At 36.9% G+C, this 16,686-nt stretch overlaps 1 protein-coding gene across 1 annotated transcript; it reads left to right on the top strand.

The window, feature by feature from the left end:
• Positions 1 to 12,606: 12,606 nt before the first annotated feature.
• On the top strand, positions 12,607 to 13,536 carry LOC102854805 (olfactory receptor 4P4-like). Its single transcript, XM_006902330.1, has one exon. It carries the CDS (start codon positions 12,607 to 12,609, stop codon positions 13,534 to 13,536), a length of 930 nt encoding a protein of 309 aa, XP_006902392.1.
• The last annotated feature ends 3,150 nt before the right edge of the window (positions 13,537 to 16,686 follow it).

Raw genomic sequence — 16,686 nt, 5'->3', positions numbered from 1 at the left:
AATTGATTTTGAAGAGAAGGAAAAAAACACTGAATGGATAAACTGTAACCATCAACTGTAAGAGTATATTTATAACTTTAAATTTTGCATATGTTAAAGGATCAATAAAAAATGTTATAAGCAGTTTTACTATTTCAAATTAAACAACTGTAAAAGAAGCAATAATATTGTGGAGATGGTCAAATATGACCACTGTTAACTCTACAAGGGTAACGTAACTGTCCCCATCAACAAAATCCATAGTATCAAACTAATAGCTACAAGTCAGACATGCCCCTGCGCTGCTGCACCTACTTCTACTAATCATTGGGCCTGATATTCATTGAAAATTACTACACAGACTTTAAAGAGTCTCAATGTCAAGAAAACAAAGATTCTTTCCATTAGATGAATAGGCAGTATCATAATGAATGGAGAGGAGATTGAAACTATCAACAGCTTCATCTTGCTTGGATCCACAATTAACACCCTCAGTATGAGCAGTCAGGAAACAAGGTGATACATTGCAATGGGGAAATTTGCAGTTAGGGACCTTTCTAAATTATTGAGGAGTAATGATACTAGTTTGAGGACTAAGGTGCATCTGATTCAAGCCATGTTCTTTCTGACTACTAGCTATGTATCCAAGACCTAGACAATGTAATAAGGATGACAGAAAAAGAATTGACACCTTTGAGCTGCGGTGTTGAAGAAGAGTACTGAATATTCCACGGATGGCCAAGAAAATGAATTGATATGTCTTGGTGTGGGTGCAGCCAGAGTGCTATTTGGAGGCAAGACTGATGTGGCTTCACCTAACATACTTTGGATCTATTGCTAGGAGGTGTTATTCCTTGGAGAGGAATATGATTTTGGGAATATGATTTTGGGAAGGGTGGAGGGTTGGCAAAGGAGAGGAGGCCTTCAACCAGGTGGATTCACGCAGTGAATACAGTAATGGGCTCCTTTGTGTCAGGAAGTGTAAGGATGGCACAGGATTGGACTGGGTTCAGATATTTTGTTTATAGAGTCGCTATGAGTCATACTCGACTCGTTGGCACCTAACAACAACCACAACAACAGCATTAGATTAAAAAGTTGGTAGTAGGAAAGGCAAAGGAAATACAGTGAAAGTTGGGATTCAGGAAGTAGCAGTCCCCAGGTTAATATCAGGTTAACTAACTTTCAGTTAATTAAGACAGCTTTTCAGTCAAGCACAAGATACAGTCCTTCAATTAATCCAAACAGCTTCTCAGTCAGCAGCAAGATACTTCTGGCACAGGATCCTGTGGCCCTGAAGTACCCATGATACTTTCTCTGCCTCTTTCATCTTAATGTGGAGGCTTCCCCTTCTCAAGGGCTCTGGACCTGGCTCTGTCTGGCTCCATCAGGCTCTAACTTAACCCAGTCTCCCTTCAGTCTGGTTCGATTCCTTTTATGTTGGTCTCACAGTTGTTGGTGTGGCACATAGCCACAGCTGACCCACTGTGACCACAAAGGAAGACCACACCCCCAAGGGAGTTAAGGGTGTTGGAAGGAATCTCGAATTTTCATTTTAATTACCTGTTCCCACCTGGTGGCATGATCACGTCTAAGGTAACGGGGAGAAAAGTTATTCTTATGTAATATTTGTTCTTATATGACTGAGATATTTCACTTAGCAAAATACATAAATGACTAAGCACAAAGTATATACACAAAACACAATAAATAATAATGTGCAAACTAATTAAAAAGGGGGGAAAATGAGTCCTAAAAATCCTACCACCAATGATTTTGTAAATTATTACCTAACTTGGGAGGGATTGGAGAGCATTATGCTGATGGGGGAGGGCGGAAGCAGAGGGGTGGGGATGTGTAGAGAGAGAGAGGAATAATCATGGAGTTGTACAATTTGATGGGTCGCTGGGGTGAGGGAAATTGGAAGGTTCTGTCCTCGAAAACAATGTATTAGAATTTTGTAAATAAACTAGTACTTTTAAAAAAAAGTCAACTTGGGGAGGGGGACGGGAGAGAGTGGAAGTAAAATGTGCAACAATGAATGAATGAAAATCTAACTTTTCTATAAACTACTGTTAAAAATCACAATTCAAATAGAAAATTTTATTTAAAAAATTATTTAAAAAAAAATCCTATCACCACACACAGCAACTTAGCAGTTGTAAACAATTAGCAGTTGTAAAAGTGCAATGTAAAGCTGCAAGCAGATACTAGGTTACTACGGAGAAATGTAGTGAGTAAGAGTTGGTGTTAAAGGCAGAAATTAGCCCTCTTATGCACTTTTGTTGGAAGTAAACCAGTATGCTACTTTGGACACAACATTTGACAGTTTCTTGTAAGCATCTACAAATTATAAGGCGGTCCACATCTAAATATTTTCCTAACAGAACTGACAACATACATAATTACTAGAGAAAACCTTCATGAATGTTTTTAAAAGCTTTCAATTTAATATCACAAAATTGGAAACAGAAAAATAAACTTCAACTAGAGCATAAGTAGGCGAGCTCTGGTGGCCTAGTGGCAAGAAGCTGCACTGCAATGCTGGAGGTGCATGGTTAAAAACCACCAGAGGCCCTGCTGAAGAAGGAGGAAGGTGACCCAACAGAGTGTGGAAACTATAGAACAATCTCACTGATTTCACATGCAAGCAAGATTTTACGGAAGATTATCCAAAAACGACTGGAACAGCACATCAGCAGAGAACTATCGGAAGTCCAGGCTGGGATTAGAAAGGGTCGTGGTACTAGGGATATTGTAGCTGATGTTAGATGGATCTTGGCTGAAAGCAGAGAATACCAGAGGAATGTCTATCTGTGTTTCATTGATTATGCAAAGGCATTTGACTGTGTGGATCATAACAAACTGTGGCTGACTCTGAGAAGAATGGGAATTCCAGGACACTTGATCGTTCTAATGTGAAACCTATGCTTAGACCAGGAGGCAGTCGTCAGAACAGAGCAAGGGAACACTGCAAGGTTCAAAATTGGGAAGGGCGTACGCCAGGGATGCATCCTAGCTCCGTACCTTTTCAACCTATATGCAGAACAGATTATCCGGAGGCTGGGCTCTATGAGGAGAAATGTGGGGTCAAGATTGGTGGACGATCTATCAACAATCTGCGTTATGCAGATGGCACAACCCTGCTTGCTGAACCTGAAGAGGACCTGAAGCGCCTGCTGCAGAGGGTCAAGGACTGCAGCCTTCAATATGGATTGAGGCTCAATATCAAGAAGACAAAGATTGTCACCACTGGACCAATTGGCAGCATCAGGATGGATGGTGAAGAGATTGAGATTGTACACAGCTTTAGTTTGCTTGGCTCCACAGTCAACACTCTTGGCACCAGTAGCCAGAAAATTAAAAGGCACATTGCCATGGGAAAGTCTGCTATTAGGGACCTCTCCAAAGTACTGAAGAGCAATGGTGTCTCTCTGGAGATGAAGGTGCGTCTGATACAGGCCACGGTCTTTGCAAACACTTGTTATGCATCAGAGAGTTGGACAATGACCAAGGGGGATAGAAGGAGAATTGATGCCTTTGAGCTGTGGTGCTGGAGAAGAGTATTGAGAATACCATGGACTGCTAGGAAAACAAACAGATTCATCCTGGGAAGGGTTAAACCAAACCGGGTGGCTCCTTGGAGGCAAGGATTCTGAGGCTCCATCTAACATATTTTGGACATGTTGTGAGGAGGGACTGGTCCTTGGAGAAGGACATCATGCTTGGGAGGGTGGAGGGACAGCGCAGGAGGGGAAGGCCCTCTATGAGTTGGATTGATTCAGTGACTGGGATAATCGGGATAGGTGTGTCAGAGACAGTGCGATTGGCACAGGACAGAGCAGAGTTTAGGGCTGTTGTACATAGGGTCGCTATGAGTCGCAAGCGACTCGACAGAACATAACAAAACCAACAAAAACAAAGAGCATAAGTAAATAAAAATGTTATTTTTGTATACTGGAATCCTAGGAAGACACCAACTGTTGATACATGGATTAATGCTAAAATAATAGTCTTGAAAGAGACAGTAAAATATGGTAGATTTGATGAGATTTTATATAAAACACAGAAAATGAAATATAAACTTTCCTTGTTAAATGTATATAGAAAAATCAGGTCATGGTTATCTAGAAATAAAGAAGATTGACTACAAAGAGGCAAAAGAAAACATTTTAGAGTGATTTTTGCCCCAATTATCTTGGACTTGGTGATAATTTTAGAGGTGTTTATGTCTGTCTAAATGTAGTAAACAGTACATGTTTTGAATAAACAATTTTTATGTATCAATTATGCTTCAATAAAGGTATTAAAATATTATGAAGAGTGACCACAGAAGGAAATTAGATGAACATATCAATCCTCAAGCCTGAGGTACAGGCTCCTTACAGAAGGTGTGGATGTGCTGGAACTGCTAGACAAACAGGAAGTTTACTCAGAGCGCATTTACAGTGCAGGCTGAAATAAGGCAGGAAAAAAAAGCCAAACCAACACAAAGAAACATTGTAGACAGCCTGTTTACCAATAAGACTGTGTAAATGTGTCCTTCTCTTCCTTTTTGTATTCTAACTCCAGCTTTTTGCACAAGTCATTAAAATTTGCCTTCTTCTCAAGCTGTCCTTTGAAATCATCTGTTCCACTCTCTGACTTCAGCATGCATGCTTTCCCCTTGTTTTATCTTCTTTTCCTTCCAAATGCAAGTTTCAGAATCCCTTCTGACATCCATTTTGGTCTCTTCTTTCTTCTATGTCTTTGTAATTAATTGTTGCTTTCCTCATGGATGATGTCCTTGATATCATCCCACAACTCTTCAGATCTTCAATCATTAGTGTTCAATACTCAATACATCTAATCTATTCTTCATCTGGTTTTTCAATTTTGTTGGGACACACTCAAGTTCATGCTTTGATTCTTGTGGGCTTGTGTTGTTATTTTTTTGGGTTGGATTTTTTTTCTATTTTGGACTTTTTTCCATTTCTTCAACTTCTCAATTCAACAATCAGCCCTTGGCCAGGTTTTGACTGCTGATATTTAGCTTCTTCAACAACTCTTGCCACAGATGAAGTCATTCTGATTCCTATGAATTCATCAGGAGAAGTCTATGTCTATAGTTACCATTTATTTTTTTTAAAGTATTTGCAGTTAATAATAATTTATTGTACAACATTTTGTCATTCGCTCTCCAACCTCATTTGAGTCTAAGGCTGTGTTTCCAACTATTAGTCCTTCATCTTTGTTTCAAACTTTTGCATTCAATCACAAATTATTATCAGTGCATCTTGATTACATGTTTGATAAATTCAAACTGCAAGAGTTGGTAGAAATAAATTTCTTCATTTTTGGCTTCAGTGGTTGATACGTATATTTGAAACATGGTTGTATTAAAAGAGCTATCAGAGAGAGAGAGACAGAGACGGGAAGACAGAGAGAGACAGAGAGAGAATATTCTCTAATTCACAGCATTGTACATCATGATAAATCATGTAATGGTTTGGGGGATTTTTTTGTTGTTCATTGTGTGGTTGGTTTTGTTTATGTTTTGTTTTTATGATTTTGTGTTTGTTTTTATGATGAGTGCAACACTAATTCTTCAATTTTTTATTTCCAGTGTAGTAGATCGTGTGATTGCATGAATCAAAATGGTCAATACTAGTCCATCTATTTGTACACCAATGTTCATAGCAATATTAGTCACCAACACAAGAACATGGAAGCAGCCCAAAAGTCCAACCACAACTGGATGGATTGAAATATTATGGTACATTTCACATTATGGAATACAACAGTTAGCTGTTACTCATCTATATGCATCTGTACAATGGAAGGGAAGGTTGCTATGAGTTGGCACTGATTCCATGGTGGCAATTTGAATTGAGTGCATATACATCATATAATTAATAGTTTAAGCAAAATTTGAAATAAAAAACTCATCCATGTGGAGTTGAATTGACTCATAGCTAACTTTTCAATGGGTTTTTAGAGAATGTGAGTTGCATAGGAAGAGAAAGCCCAGTATTTGACAAGAAACTTCTCCACTCCTGCTTCCAAGGAGCACTCTAGCTGTACCTTCTCCAAGACATATCAGTTTGTTCTTTTGGCAGTCCAAGAGTTATTTAGTACTCCAACACCAGAACTCAAAGGCATCAATTCTATCTTCTTTGTCCATTGCCCAGCTCTAAGATGCATGGGTAAGTGACTGAAAAGACCATGGTCTCAATCAGGCAATTTAGTCTTCAAGTGATATTGTTATTCTTCAATAATTTAGAAAAGTCATTGACTGCAGGCTTTCCCATTGTAATACATCTCCTGATCTCTTAATTACTGGTACCATGGATGTTGATTATCGATTCAAGTTAGATGAACTGGTTGACAGTTTTAACCTTTTCTTCATCTTATTGGTGTAAGATGTATTTACAATGTACTTACTGGCTTGAAGGCGACTAGAGCTTCTTGATATTTAGCTATAAACCTATCTCTATCGCTAATATCTATCTATGTCTATGTCTATCTCTACATCTCTATCTCTATATCATCTATATCTATATCATCAATATATATATATATATATATATATATATATATATATATATATATATATGTGTAAAATTGTATAATTATGCTAACAGAGTGGAAAATCTGGTGTCATAAGACCTAGAAAGTTGTACTTCTAACACAAACACAGTATTTCTCTGGTGGATCAAACAATCTAGTGATTCCTCAGGAGAAAGGTGGGGGATGTCTTTATCTGTGATTTACAGTCTCTTGTAACCTGCAAAAGGATCAAATAACTTTTGATGACATAAAGATAAAGGACTTCAATTGTATACACTGTGACAAGTAGATTTTCAAGAAAGAATTCCTAAGGGAACTAGAATAAAATACAGAGACATATCTTCGTATCATTAATAGTGTCAGTTTAGAGAAATCATGGAAATTATAAGTTCCTCTAAATCAAGCCCTTCAAATTGGTTTTCATCACAATGCTACATAAAGATCAAGAAAGTTCGTCACTGTATCCCAGGGGAAATGTTTAATAACTGATTATAAAACTCTCTGCATTTTGAATTAATTGTGACCTACACATCTTATATAACCCAGATTCTTTGCTAGATATAGTGAGTGTGATAACTTGAATCCAATGGAAATTCACCTGGTGAGCTGAATACTTCTGGAGGTAATTCCAAACAATGTGCAAAGGATTCTTAATGCATAAAATAAAATGAAATGTAGCTTTCAAATACATACTTTGCTTAATAGTTTATTAATTATAACAGCCTAGATAATTCTAGGAATATTATTTATTCTATACTTGTAAAAGGTAAGCAATTAGTGACAGGGAATGACCTTAGTTGGGTAATCAATTTTAAAAAAAGAAGAAAACATTGTTAGCACTTGTGAAAATCCTAATTGTGTAATGTCAACAAATTACTACTGAAGAAAAAAATAATCACAAGTTATCAATAAAATAAGAAAATCCAAATTGAAAGGACAAATATAAACTTGCTAACCTTTCTTGATCCTTTCTAAAGCAGAGTGGAGAACAGAACTTGGTCAAGTCCAGAAATTCCACTGCCTTTGAGACAATTTTGATTCATATCAACAGGTTAGGAAAAATTAGAATTTCTCCTTCGAACGTCCATCACCATTCATCTTTGCAGAAGCATATAGCTCACTCTTTCTCCAATGTGCTTACTAGCTGCTGTTTTCACCAAAAATCAAAGGACCTCAGAACTCAAATCTATGTATATGTCAGTTCCAGTTACCTTACTTCCTATTTTTATTTTTTATAATTATTATAATTTATTTCATTTGGTATTATCCTTGCATACAGTTTTAAATGTTGATATTATATATCAATAAATATTGGCTGATTGTTGGCAAAGTTAATGGGATTTAACAAGGGATAGAAGAAGGTTTTTTTAAAAAAAATGGAAATAGGTACTTATTGAACGTCTAACATGGTTAGGTATCATTTTTCTAGACTCTATTTAGTCTAATTTTTATAAGAATAATGTGACATCAGTGTTTTTATTCCCAACATACACATCAAAAAATTATCATTTTGGGGCATATATTACAGACCAGAAATCACATATGTCAGGAAGAGGTAGAAATAAAATTTAAATTCAATTTTGTGAGGACATTGTAATATTTTAAGGAGCAATAAAAAGCAGTGTATCTGCCCTTATGGAACTTAGGATCACGCATATGAACAATTTATAGAGTTTATAATAAAAACCTTCAGCCAGTGAGTCATTTGCTTCAAATCATAATAGTAACACATTTTTTTTGTTATGCACTCTGAACTAGACATGTTGCTAAATGTTTAATACCACATGAAATATTTATGGTTTTAAATCTTAACTCTGCCACTAGACATTGCATTAGCTATATATTTTCTTTATGCTCAATATTCTCCTTAGTAAAGTGAGTTTACTGATAAATATATGCCTCATAAGATGAGAGTGGAGTCCTTGAGTTCTGCAAAGAGCTAATTCTCTCATCTTCCTATTGAAGGATTATATTGAAATAAAGGCCTAATAATTCACTTCTGAAAATTTAGTCATTAAAAATCTTATGTTAAAAAACATACAGAGGGTCACCATGAGACAGCATCAATTCTAGGGCAAATAATGTATTTGTGGATCCTATATCTTTACTCATAAGGGAGCTCTGGTGGCCTAATGGCAAGAAGCTACACTGCAATCCTGAAGGCACGTGGTTCGAGGCCACCAGCTGCTCCATGGGAGAAGGATGGCCAATCTCCTCCCATGTGACTAACTGCCTCTGAAAACCCACTGGAAGGTCAGTTATAGGTCAGTTTGGAATCTGAGGTACACAACAACAACAACAACAACAAGTCTTTACCCATATGTGGCATAGGAAGAGATTCAGTAATTTCTGTTCATTTTTATGGTTTATAACTTTTTTTTACTCTTTATAAGAGGTCTACATATGTAGGAAAGAGGGAAAAGAAAAGCTTGTGGTTTTTGTTTGAGCACTAGCTGTAATTTTATAGACTTAAATTATAGGTTTTATTAGCTGATTACCATATAAACATAAAATTGGGATGACTGAAATAACTCAATGCCGAAAAAGTAGGAAAGTTCCTGATTTTGCATGAAATAATCAAGTAACCATGAAAAGGTGGGGATTTTAACATCAAATTTACTATCCTGTTTCATTTCTACATCTTTCATAGTTACGAATTCGGGATCTGAACTCAGCTATTTCTGTTTTCGAGTTTGAATTTGGTAAATGCTAGTTAAGAACTCTGGATACATATAACTCAGGAAAGTCTCAATTAGTTTTTACCTCTCAAAGATATTGAGGATGCCTGGCTGAGACGAAGATGATGAAGGTTTGTCTCACATGCTGGGGGCACATTGCAAGGAGGAGTTATCTCTGGAGAGGAACAGCAAGCTTGGGAAGGTGGAGAAACAGCTAAAAAGAGGAAGAGCCTAGACCAGGTGGGTTGATATTGCGACTGTGGCAATGGGCTTGAGTGTATCAGAGATTGTGAGAATGGCGTGAGACGAGACAGTGTGCAGACTGGTTGTTCGTGGGGTCACTATGAACCCTACATGCCTGGATGGCACATAACAAAAACAACAGTAGTTCAGTGGTTATAGTGCTGGAGTGAAACGTCAAGAGTTTGAACCCAATAACCACTTGGTGATGAATGATGTTGCAGTCGGCTCCGTAAAGATTTACGGCCCTGGCAATGATACGGAGCAGTTTTACTCTTTTCTATTGGATACATTGCTGAGGTAGAATATGACGTGTTGACACATGAAAGAAAGATAAGCAGTCTCTTTCTAGTAAGATTTACAGCCTCAGAAACCAAGCAGTGTTATCACGAGTTGAAATCCACTCATGGTAAATCAACTCAGTGGGTTCTGTTTAGTTTTGAGTATCACGTCACTACGACTTGAAACAGACGCTGCAGTGGGGTAGAGTGACTGGGTGATACTTCACAACAACTGTAGTAGTGAGCTTAGTAAATTTTTGTTAGAGTCCTGATGGTGCAGTTGCATTTGGCTGCAAAAGAGTAATAGTTCAAATACACTAGCTCCGCCACAGGAGGAACATGTGTCAGTATGCCTTCCACAAGGATCACAGTCTTGGTCTATAGGACCACTCTACCCTGTTATATACGGTTACTTTGAGTTGAAACCAACCAGGCAGCAACGGTAAGAAGCTGTGCTGCAATCCCAAAGGCTGGTTTAGAACCAGCAGCTGCTCTGCGGGGAAAGGATGGTAAAAACTCTTCCTGTACATTTTATCGTCTCTGAAACCCTCTGGAAGGTCAGCTGTGGGTCTGGAAGGTCAGCTGCAGGTCTAAAAGGTCAGCTGTGGGTCAGTTCTGATTTGCAGGAACACAACAACAGCAACAACTGACAATAGTGTGTTAGCTTGTATAGCGTTTTACTTTTTTTAAAGTTCTTCCTTGGTTTTTAAATTTTAAACTGAAAATGTGCTTGTTGTTTAAATAAAGGAAATGTATACCTACAAAAATGAAATTCTTGGTAGTACTCACATGTAAAAGTGATCACTAAGAAGAAAAAGAATATGAAATTATTGTTGTTGAAAATGTAATTGATTTTGTCTCCTAACAATTGTACCTCTCACTCACTCCCTCACTGACTCACTGCCTTCAATTCAGAACTGACCCATAACTGATCTTGCAGTGGGTTTCTACAGTGTATAAATTGCACGGATAGAGCACATATCTTTCCCCTGCAGTGCAGCTTGTGGATTCAAACCACCTGCCTTTGAGTTGGCAAGGCAACTCTTTATCCATTAGGCCCCCAGAGTTACCAAGTTTATAGAACATAGAAAATCTACCCCTTAGGTTTTTTTTCTCTTAGCCTGTAATCTTTACAAAAGCAGAACACTGGGCCTTCCCCCCCCCCCCTTAGAGCTGTAAATTATTTCAAACCACCAATTTATGATTACCTAATCCAGGGCTTAACTGTTGTGTCACCAGGACTCCTTAATTTAAAACTGATATTATTATGGAGAAACAAGAAATACAGGCAAAAATGAATACATGGTGAATCAGTCATTGAGAAACAAGAAATATAGGCAAAAATGTATGCATGGTCAATTAGTCATTACTTTGTGGAGAGAAGGTGACATGAAAGGAAAAATATCCAATAAGGAAAATGTATATATATCTGTTACCTTGAGATGGAGAAAGTTGTAGAGTCATATAGTCAATTAGTAAAATTGTTGGAGTGTCAGAATGCATTTATCAGTAGGAATACTGATTTTTCTATCAATAAATACAAATGGAATTAATGACATTGTCTCAGCACCTAGGCACTTTGTTTTCTGCCTAGGCTTAGTTTTATGTATGAGCCACAATTTTCTTGTTTTATTCTCAGGAAAAGGGTAGAGAAGGAATAACAAAAATTTAAAAAAAAAACTGTGCAGATAATTAGTAAATTAATCTTGGTTCAAATGGACAAGAAATTAATTAAATAACTGTCTAAAATATTATTTTAGATATAAGTATTAAAATATATTTTCTATTTCTAAGTTATGAAATATTTTTATGGTATAATTGCAGATCAGCTAAGAAGCCTTATACCTCAATGACTTGTCTATAGCCAATTGTAATTCATGAAATTAGAAAATCTAAACCAACTTGCCATCAGGTTGTTTTAAGGCAGTGCTCTTCTGTGGGGCATAGGAGAATTAACTCCTCATCCTCCATATATTTTCCAAGGCTGTAAATATTATATGAGCAGGCAGGATTAGTGGGTTAAACTGGGCTGCTCCTTAAAGGCAAGGATTCCAAGGCTCCATCTAACATACTTTGACCATGTTGTGAGGAGAGACCGGTCCTTGGAGAAGGACATCATGCTTGGGAAGGTGGAGGGACAGCACAGGAGGAGAAGGCCCTCTAGGAGGTGGATTGATTCCGTGACTGGGATAATTGGGATGGGAGTGTCAGAAACAGTGTGATTGGCACAGGACAGAGCAGAGTTTAGGGCTGTTGTACATAGGGTCACTGTGAGTCGCAAGCGACTCGACGGCACATAACAACAACAACAAGAAGAAGGAATAACTTGGAGACTTGAACTGAGGACCTTTCAGTTAGCAGTCTAATGTCTAATCTATTATGTCATGAGAGCTCCTTAAACCACATTATCATACAATAGATATACATTAATCTGGTATATTAAGTTGTATTTGACATTCCAGTGTTGTTATTTACAAGAGTGCAAAAGAATTAAGTCATTAAACAGCTGGACACTTAGCTCTGGCCTTTTGTTTGAAAATCTTATCATCTCTAGTTTCACTGGCCTGCACAATAACATTTCTCCAAGTACATGTATTTTGATTTATCTGCTAGTTCAGAAGTTTTAATTCAGACATAAAGTGGTTTGGTTTGTTTTTTGGTTTTTTTTAGTAGAGACAGCAAACCAGCATAATCCTAAGCAGAAAAAAATTTTTTATCAGATATCAGATTTTCAATTTTTAAAGCACTGTGATGTTTCCAATTTAGAAGTTTTTTAATAGTGCGTACATTATCAGCAGAATCCTCTATTACTATTTCTGACTCTGGCTTTAAATTATGTCTTTTCAGATTAGTGCTATGCATTTGGTCTACGCTAGAACATGGAAAATCGAAATAACGTCACTGTGTTTATTCTCTTGGGTCTTTCTCAAAACAAGAACATTGAAATTGTCTGCTTTATATTATTCTTATTTTGCTATATTGCTATTTGGATGGGAAATTTGCTCATAATAATTTCCATCACATGCAGTCAGCTAAATGACCAACCCATGTATTTTTTCCTTAATTACCTTTCTCTCTCTGATCTCTGTTACACATCCACAGTGACACCAAAACTAATGACTGACTTATTGGCAGAAAAGAAGACCATTTCTTACAACAACTGCATGGCACAACTTTTTATCATGCACTTTCTTGGAGGTATTGAGATCTTCATCCTAGCTGGGATGGCCTATGACCGCTATGTGGCCATCTGCAAGCCCCTGCACTACCCTGTCATCATGAACAGGCGGAAATGTAACACAATTGTCATAGCTTGTTGTACTGGGGGATTTCTACATTCTTCTAGTCAATTTCTTCTCACCATCTGCTTACCCTTCTGTGGACCCAATGAGATAGATCACTATTTCTGTGATGTGTATCCTTTGCTGAAATTGGCATGCACCAATACACACAAAATTGGTTTATTGGTCATTCTCAACTCAGGGCTACTTGCTTTAATGACCTTCATGATTTTGATGATGTCTTACATTTTGATATTGTATACCATCAGTGCTTATCCTGCCGAAAATCGTACCAAAGCTCTTGCAACATGTTCTTCTCACATAACAGTGGTGGTCTTGTTTTTTGTGCCTGTCCTCTTTATTTATATTAGGCCAGCTGTCACTTTTCCAGAAGATAAAGTGTTTGCTCTTTTCTATACCATCTTTGTTCCCATGTTCAACCCTCTGATTTACACACTAAGAAATATGGAGATGAAAAATACCATAAGAAAGATATGGTACTATCAATTGTTTTTAGGAGGCAGATAGCTTGCATTAAAGATATTTTACATTTCAATTAAGAACTCAACATTGAACTTTGACTTTTATTTAGAAAGATATATCAATTGTATAAAAAAAATATGTAAAGCGACAGCTATAATCAGAGTTCAGCATGGCTAGCATTTACCCTAACCCATTCCTGTTTGCATAATTTAGTATATATTTATATATTAAATGTCAAAGCCATTGCTTTGGAATCCGAACCAACTCATAGGTAACCCTCTAGGGGAATTTCAAGACCTGTAAATTACATGGGAGAAGATGTTTAACTTACTAGTAAGAGAAGACACAAATAAACAAACTAAAACAAAAATCTCCACTAACATTATTTTTTGCTTTTACTGTAAAAGATATTTCTAGAAAATTACTTTCATTTTATTTTCCATATAGACAAGACACAGTATCTAAGAAGTCTTGGTGGACCTGCCTGAAAAAGATAGCTTCAATGTTAGTTGATCTCAGACTACATATCATTAGAATAATCCATAAAATGAAGATTGGTTATTTGCAGTTGTACAGTTAATTACAAAGCAAAAAGAAGAAAAATAAATTGTATAAAATGAGAAGAAAAAGAATGTTTATATAATTGCACATCACTCTAAATATACCAAGTATCACCGATTTGTATGCTTTAATGTGGTTAATTTTATGTTAGGTGAATTTTTTGTCAAGACATAAAAGTGCAAATAAAATATATCTCAGCATCTCATGTGTCACATGTATTGCCTTTCAATTACACCAGGTGCTCTCTGTTCAGTGTTCTGTAGGTGTAATTTAGAGACAAGGTGAGTTAAGGACTGTAGGGAGAATTCTGACTCATGCAAACTAGAACTAGTGGGAAATTCTCTTCCTCTTTTTTAAATAGGGAGCTCTGGTGGCCTAGTAGACAGGAAGTTGTACTGCCAACCCAGAGGAGTCGGGGTCTACCAGCTGCTCCTCCAGAAAGAGATGGACAATTTTCTTTCACACAATTTACAGCCTCTGAAAACTGAGGGCCAGCTATGAGTTGGAATCAAATCAATGATAAAATTTTTATGGTTTTTTTTGTTGTTGTTGTTTCCTTATTTCTTGTCCCTTTCTTTACAAATGCAATGTTTGAGAAACAATATTTTAAGCATCTTTCTGGGTGAAAACTTTTTTCCCTATCAAATATTCACTAGGAACATAACCCACATTCTCATTGTCCTTCTCATATTTCCATTTTACCTCATCCTTCATTTATAGCTAAGAAAGTTTTGCTGAGATTTTTTTTCTTTAAAAACCCAGGTTAAGATATTTAGGATAAATAGTTGCCCTATAAAATAGAGCCTCATGAAGGAATTTAATATAAGATAAAATTTTATATATTATTTGGACTTTTAGAGACTGAGAGTATAGGAACTCCAAATCACTGTTGGTACTAATTGTATCAGAAAGAATTAATAAACACTGAAAAATTTCAGGAAGTACCATATGAACAAGAGCCAAAGGTAATAAAGGAAGAAGATCAAGCTTCATTGAAAACATTGCAAAAAATTAAGAGCCCAAAGTTGATGGGATACCAGCTGACATATTTGAACTAACAAATGGAACCCTGAATGTGCCCACTAGTCTATGCCAAAAAAATTTGGAGGACTGGCAGACTTACTGGAATAGATCCATATATGTTGCCAAAGTACATTGACAGGGAATTTAAGGAAGTTTAAACTGGGTTTAGACAGGCTGTGCCACCAGGAATACCCTTGTTGATCTCAGATGGATCCTGCCAGAAAGCAAGAATACCAGAATAATGTCTATTTGTGACTTATTGACTATGGAAAGGCATTTGACTGGATAGATTATAACAAACTGATTAATATTAAGAATTGGAATCCTAGAAAATTTAATTGAGTTCTAGTGAAATCTATACCTACACCATGAAACTGTTATCTAAAAGGAGCAAGGAAACACTGAGTGCTTTAAAATTAGGAAAAGTGTGCATCAAAGATGTATCCTTTCACCATCCCTATTCAAATTAACACTATAATCAGTTGAACAAATAATTCCTGAAGGGAATCTATGAAGAAGAACATGGCATCATAATAAGAGGAAGACTCATCAACAAATTGTTATACAGATGATACTACAGTCTTGTTAGCTGATAATGAAGAAAACTTGAACTGCTTGCAGCAGAGATCAAGAACTACAGATTTCAGTTTAGATTACATCTCAGCTTCAAGAAAACAAAGGTCCATACCACTGGGCCAATAGGCAACCCCATGAAAGATGGAGAAAGTCTTGAAACTGTCAATAATTTCATCTTGTTCACCTGACAACAACAGCAACAATATTCGTATTTAACCATATAGAAAAGAGTTGGAAATATATAGACCAGAATTAGAAAAGAATTATGCACCTGTTGATGATGTTATGTGCTCTCAACCCATAGCGACCCTATGAACAATAGCTCTGAACCTTGCCCTATCCTGAGCCAATCTCACTAAGTCTGACATAACTCACCTCTTTGCCACAGATACTGTGTCAATCCATCTCATTCTGCACTATCCCTCTACCCTTCCAAATATAATGTCCTTCTTGAAGGGCTGACCCTCCTGACCACATGTGCAAAATATGTGAGACGGAGTTTCAAAATCCTTGCCTAATGAGCAACCTGTTTTTGTCTTCTCTAGGACAGACCTATTTGTTCTCTTGACTGTTCATGGTATGCTCAATACTATTCTTCAGCACTGCCAAAGACATCGATTCTTCTGTCATCCTTAGTCATTATCTAACTTTCAGATACATATACATATCCCATGAACTGCCAATATAAGGCACAAATAGGTCTTGGAAATAGTGCAGGAATAGTGCTTTTTGGAGCCAATGATGGCAGAGCTTTGTCTCACATACTTGGGTATGTTTCTAGGAGAGGCTATTCCTTAGGAAGAGACATCATGCTTAGAAAGATGGAAGGTCAGAGAAGGTAGGAGAGACTCTCAATGAGATAGATTGACTAGTAACTGCAGCAATGGCTCAAGTGTGTCAAAGATCACGAGAATGATGTAAGACAGGGTTCATATCTGTTGTTCATAGAGTTATGATTATTCATACTCAGTTCAGTGGCACCTGGACTCTGCAACAACCCTCATGTATTAATTTCTTTTTGTCCCTCCTCTCTCT

Source organism: Elephantulus edwardii, unplaced genomic scaffold (assembly GCF_000299155.1).
Source record: "Elephantulus edwardii isolate Elephantulus edwardi_28Jun2011 unplaced genomic scaffold, EleEdw1.0 scaffold00389, whole genome shotgun sequence".
In the NCBI taxonomy this organism is placed as follows: domain Eukaryota; kingdom Metazoa; phylum Chordata; class Mammalia; order Macroscelidea; family Macroscelididae; genus Elephantulus; species Elephantulus edwardii.
The sequence above is the reverse complement of the archived record's forward strand: the minus strand, read 5'-3'. Positions and strand labels throughout refer to the sequence as shown.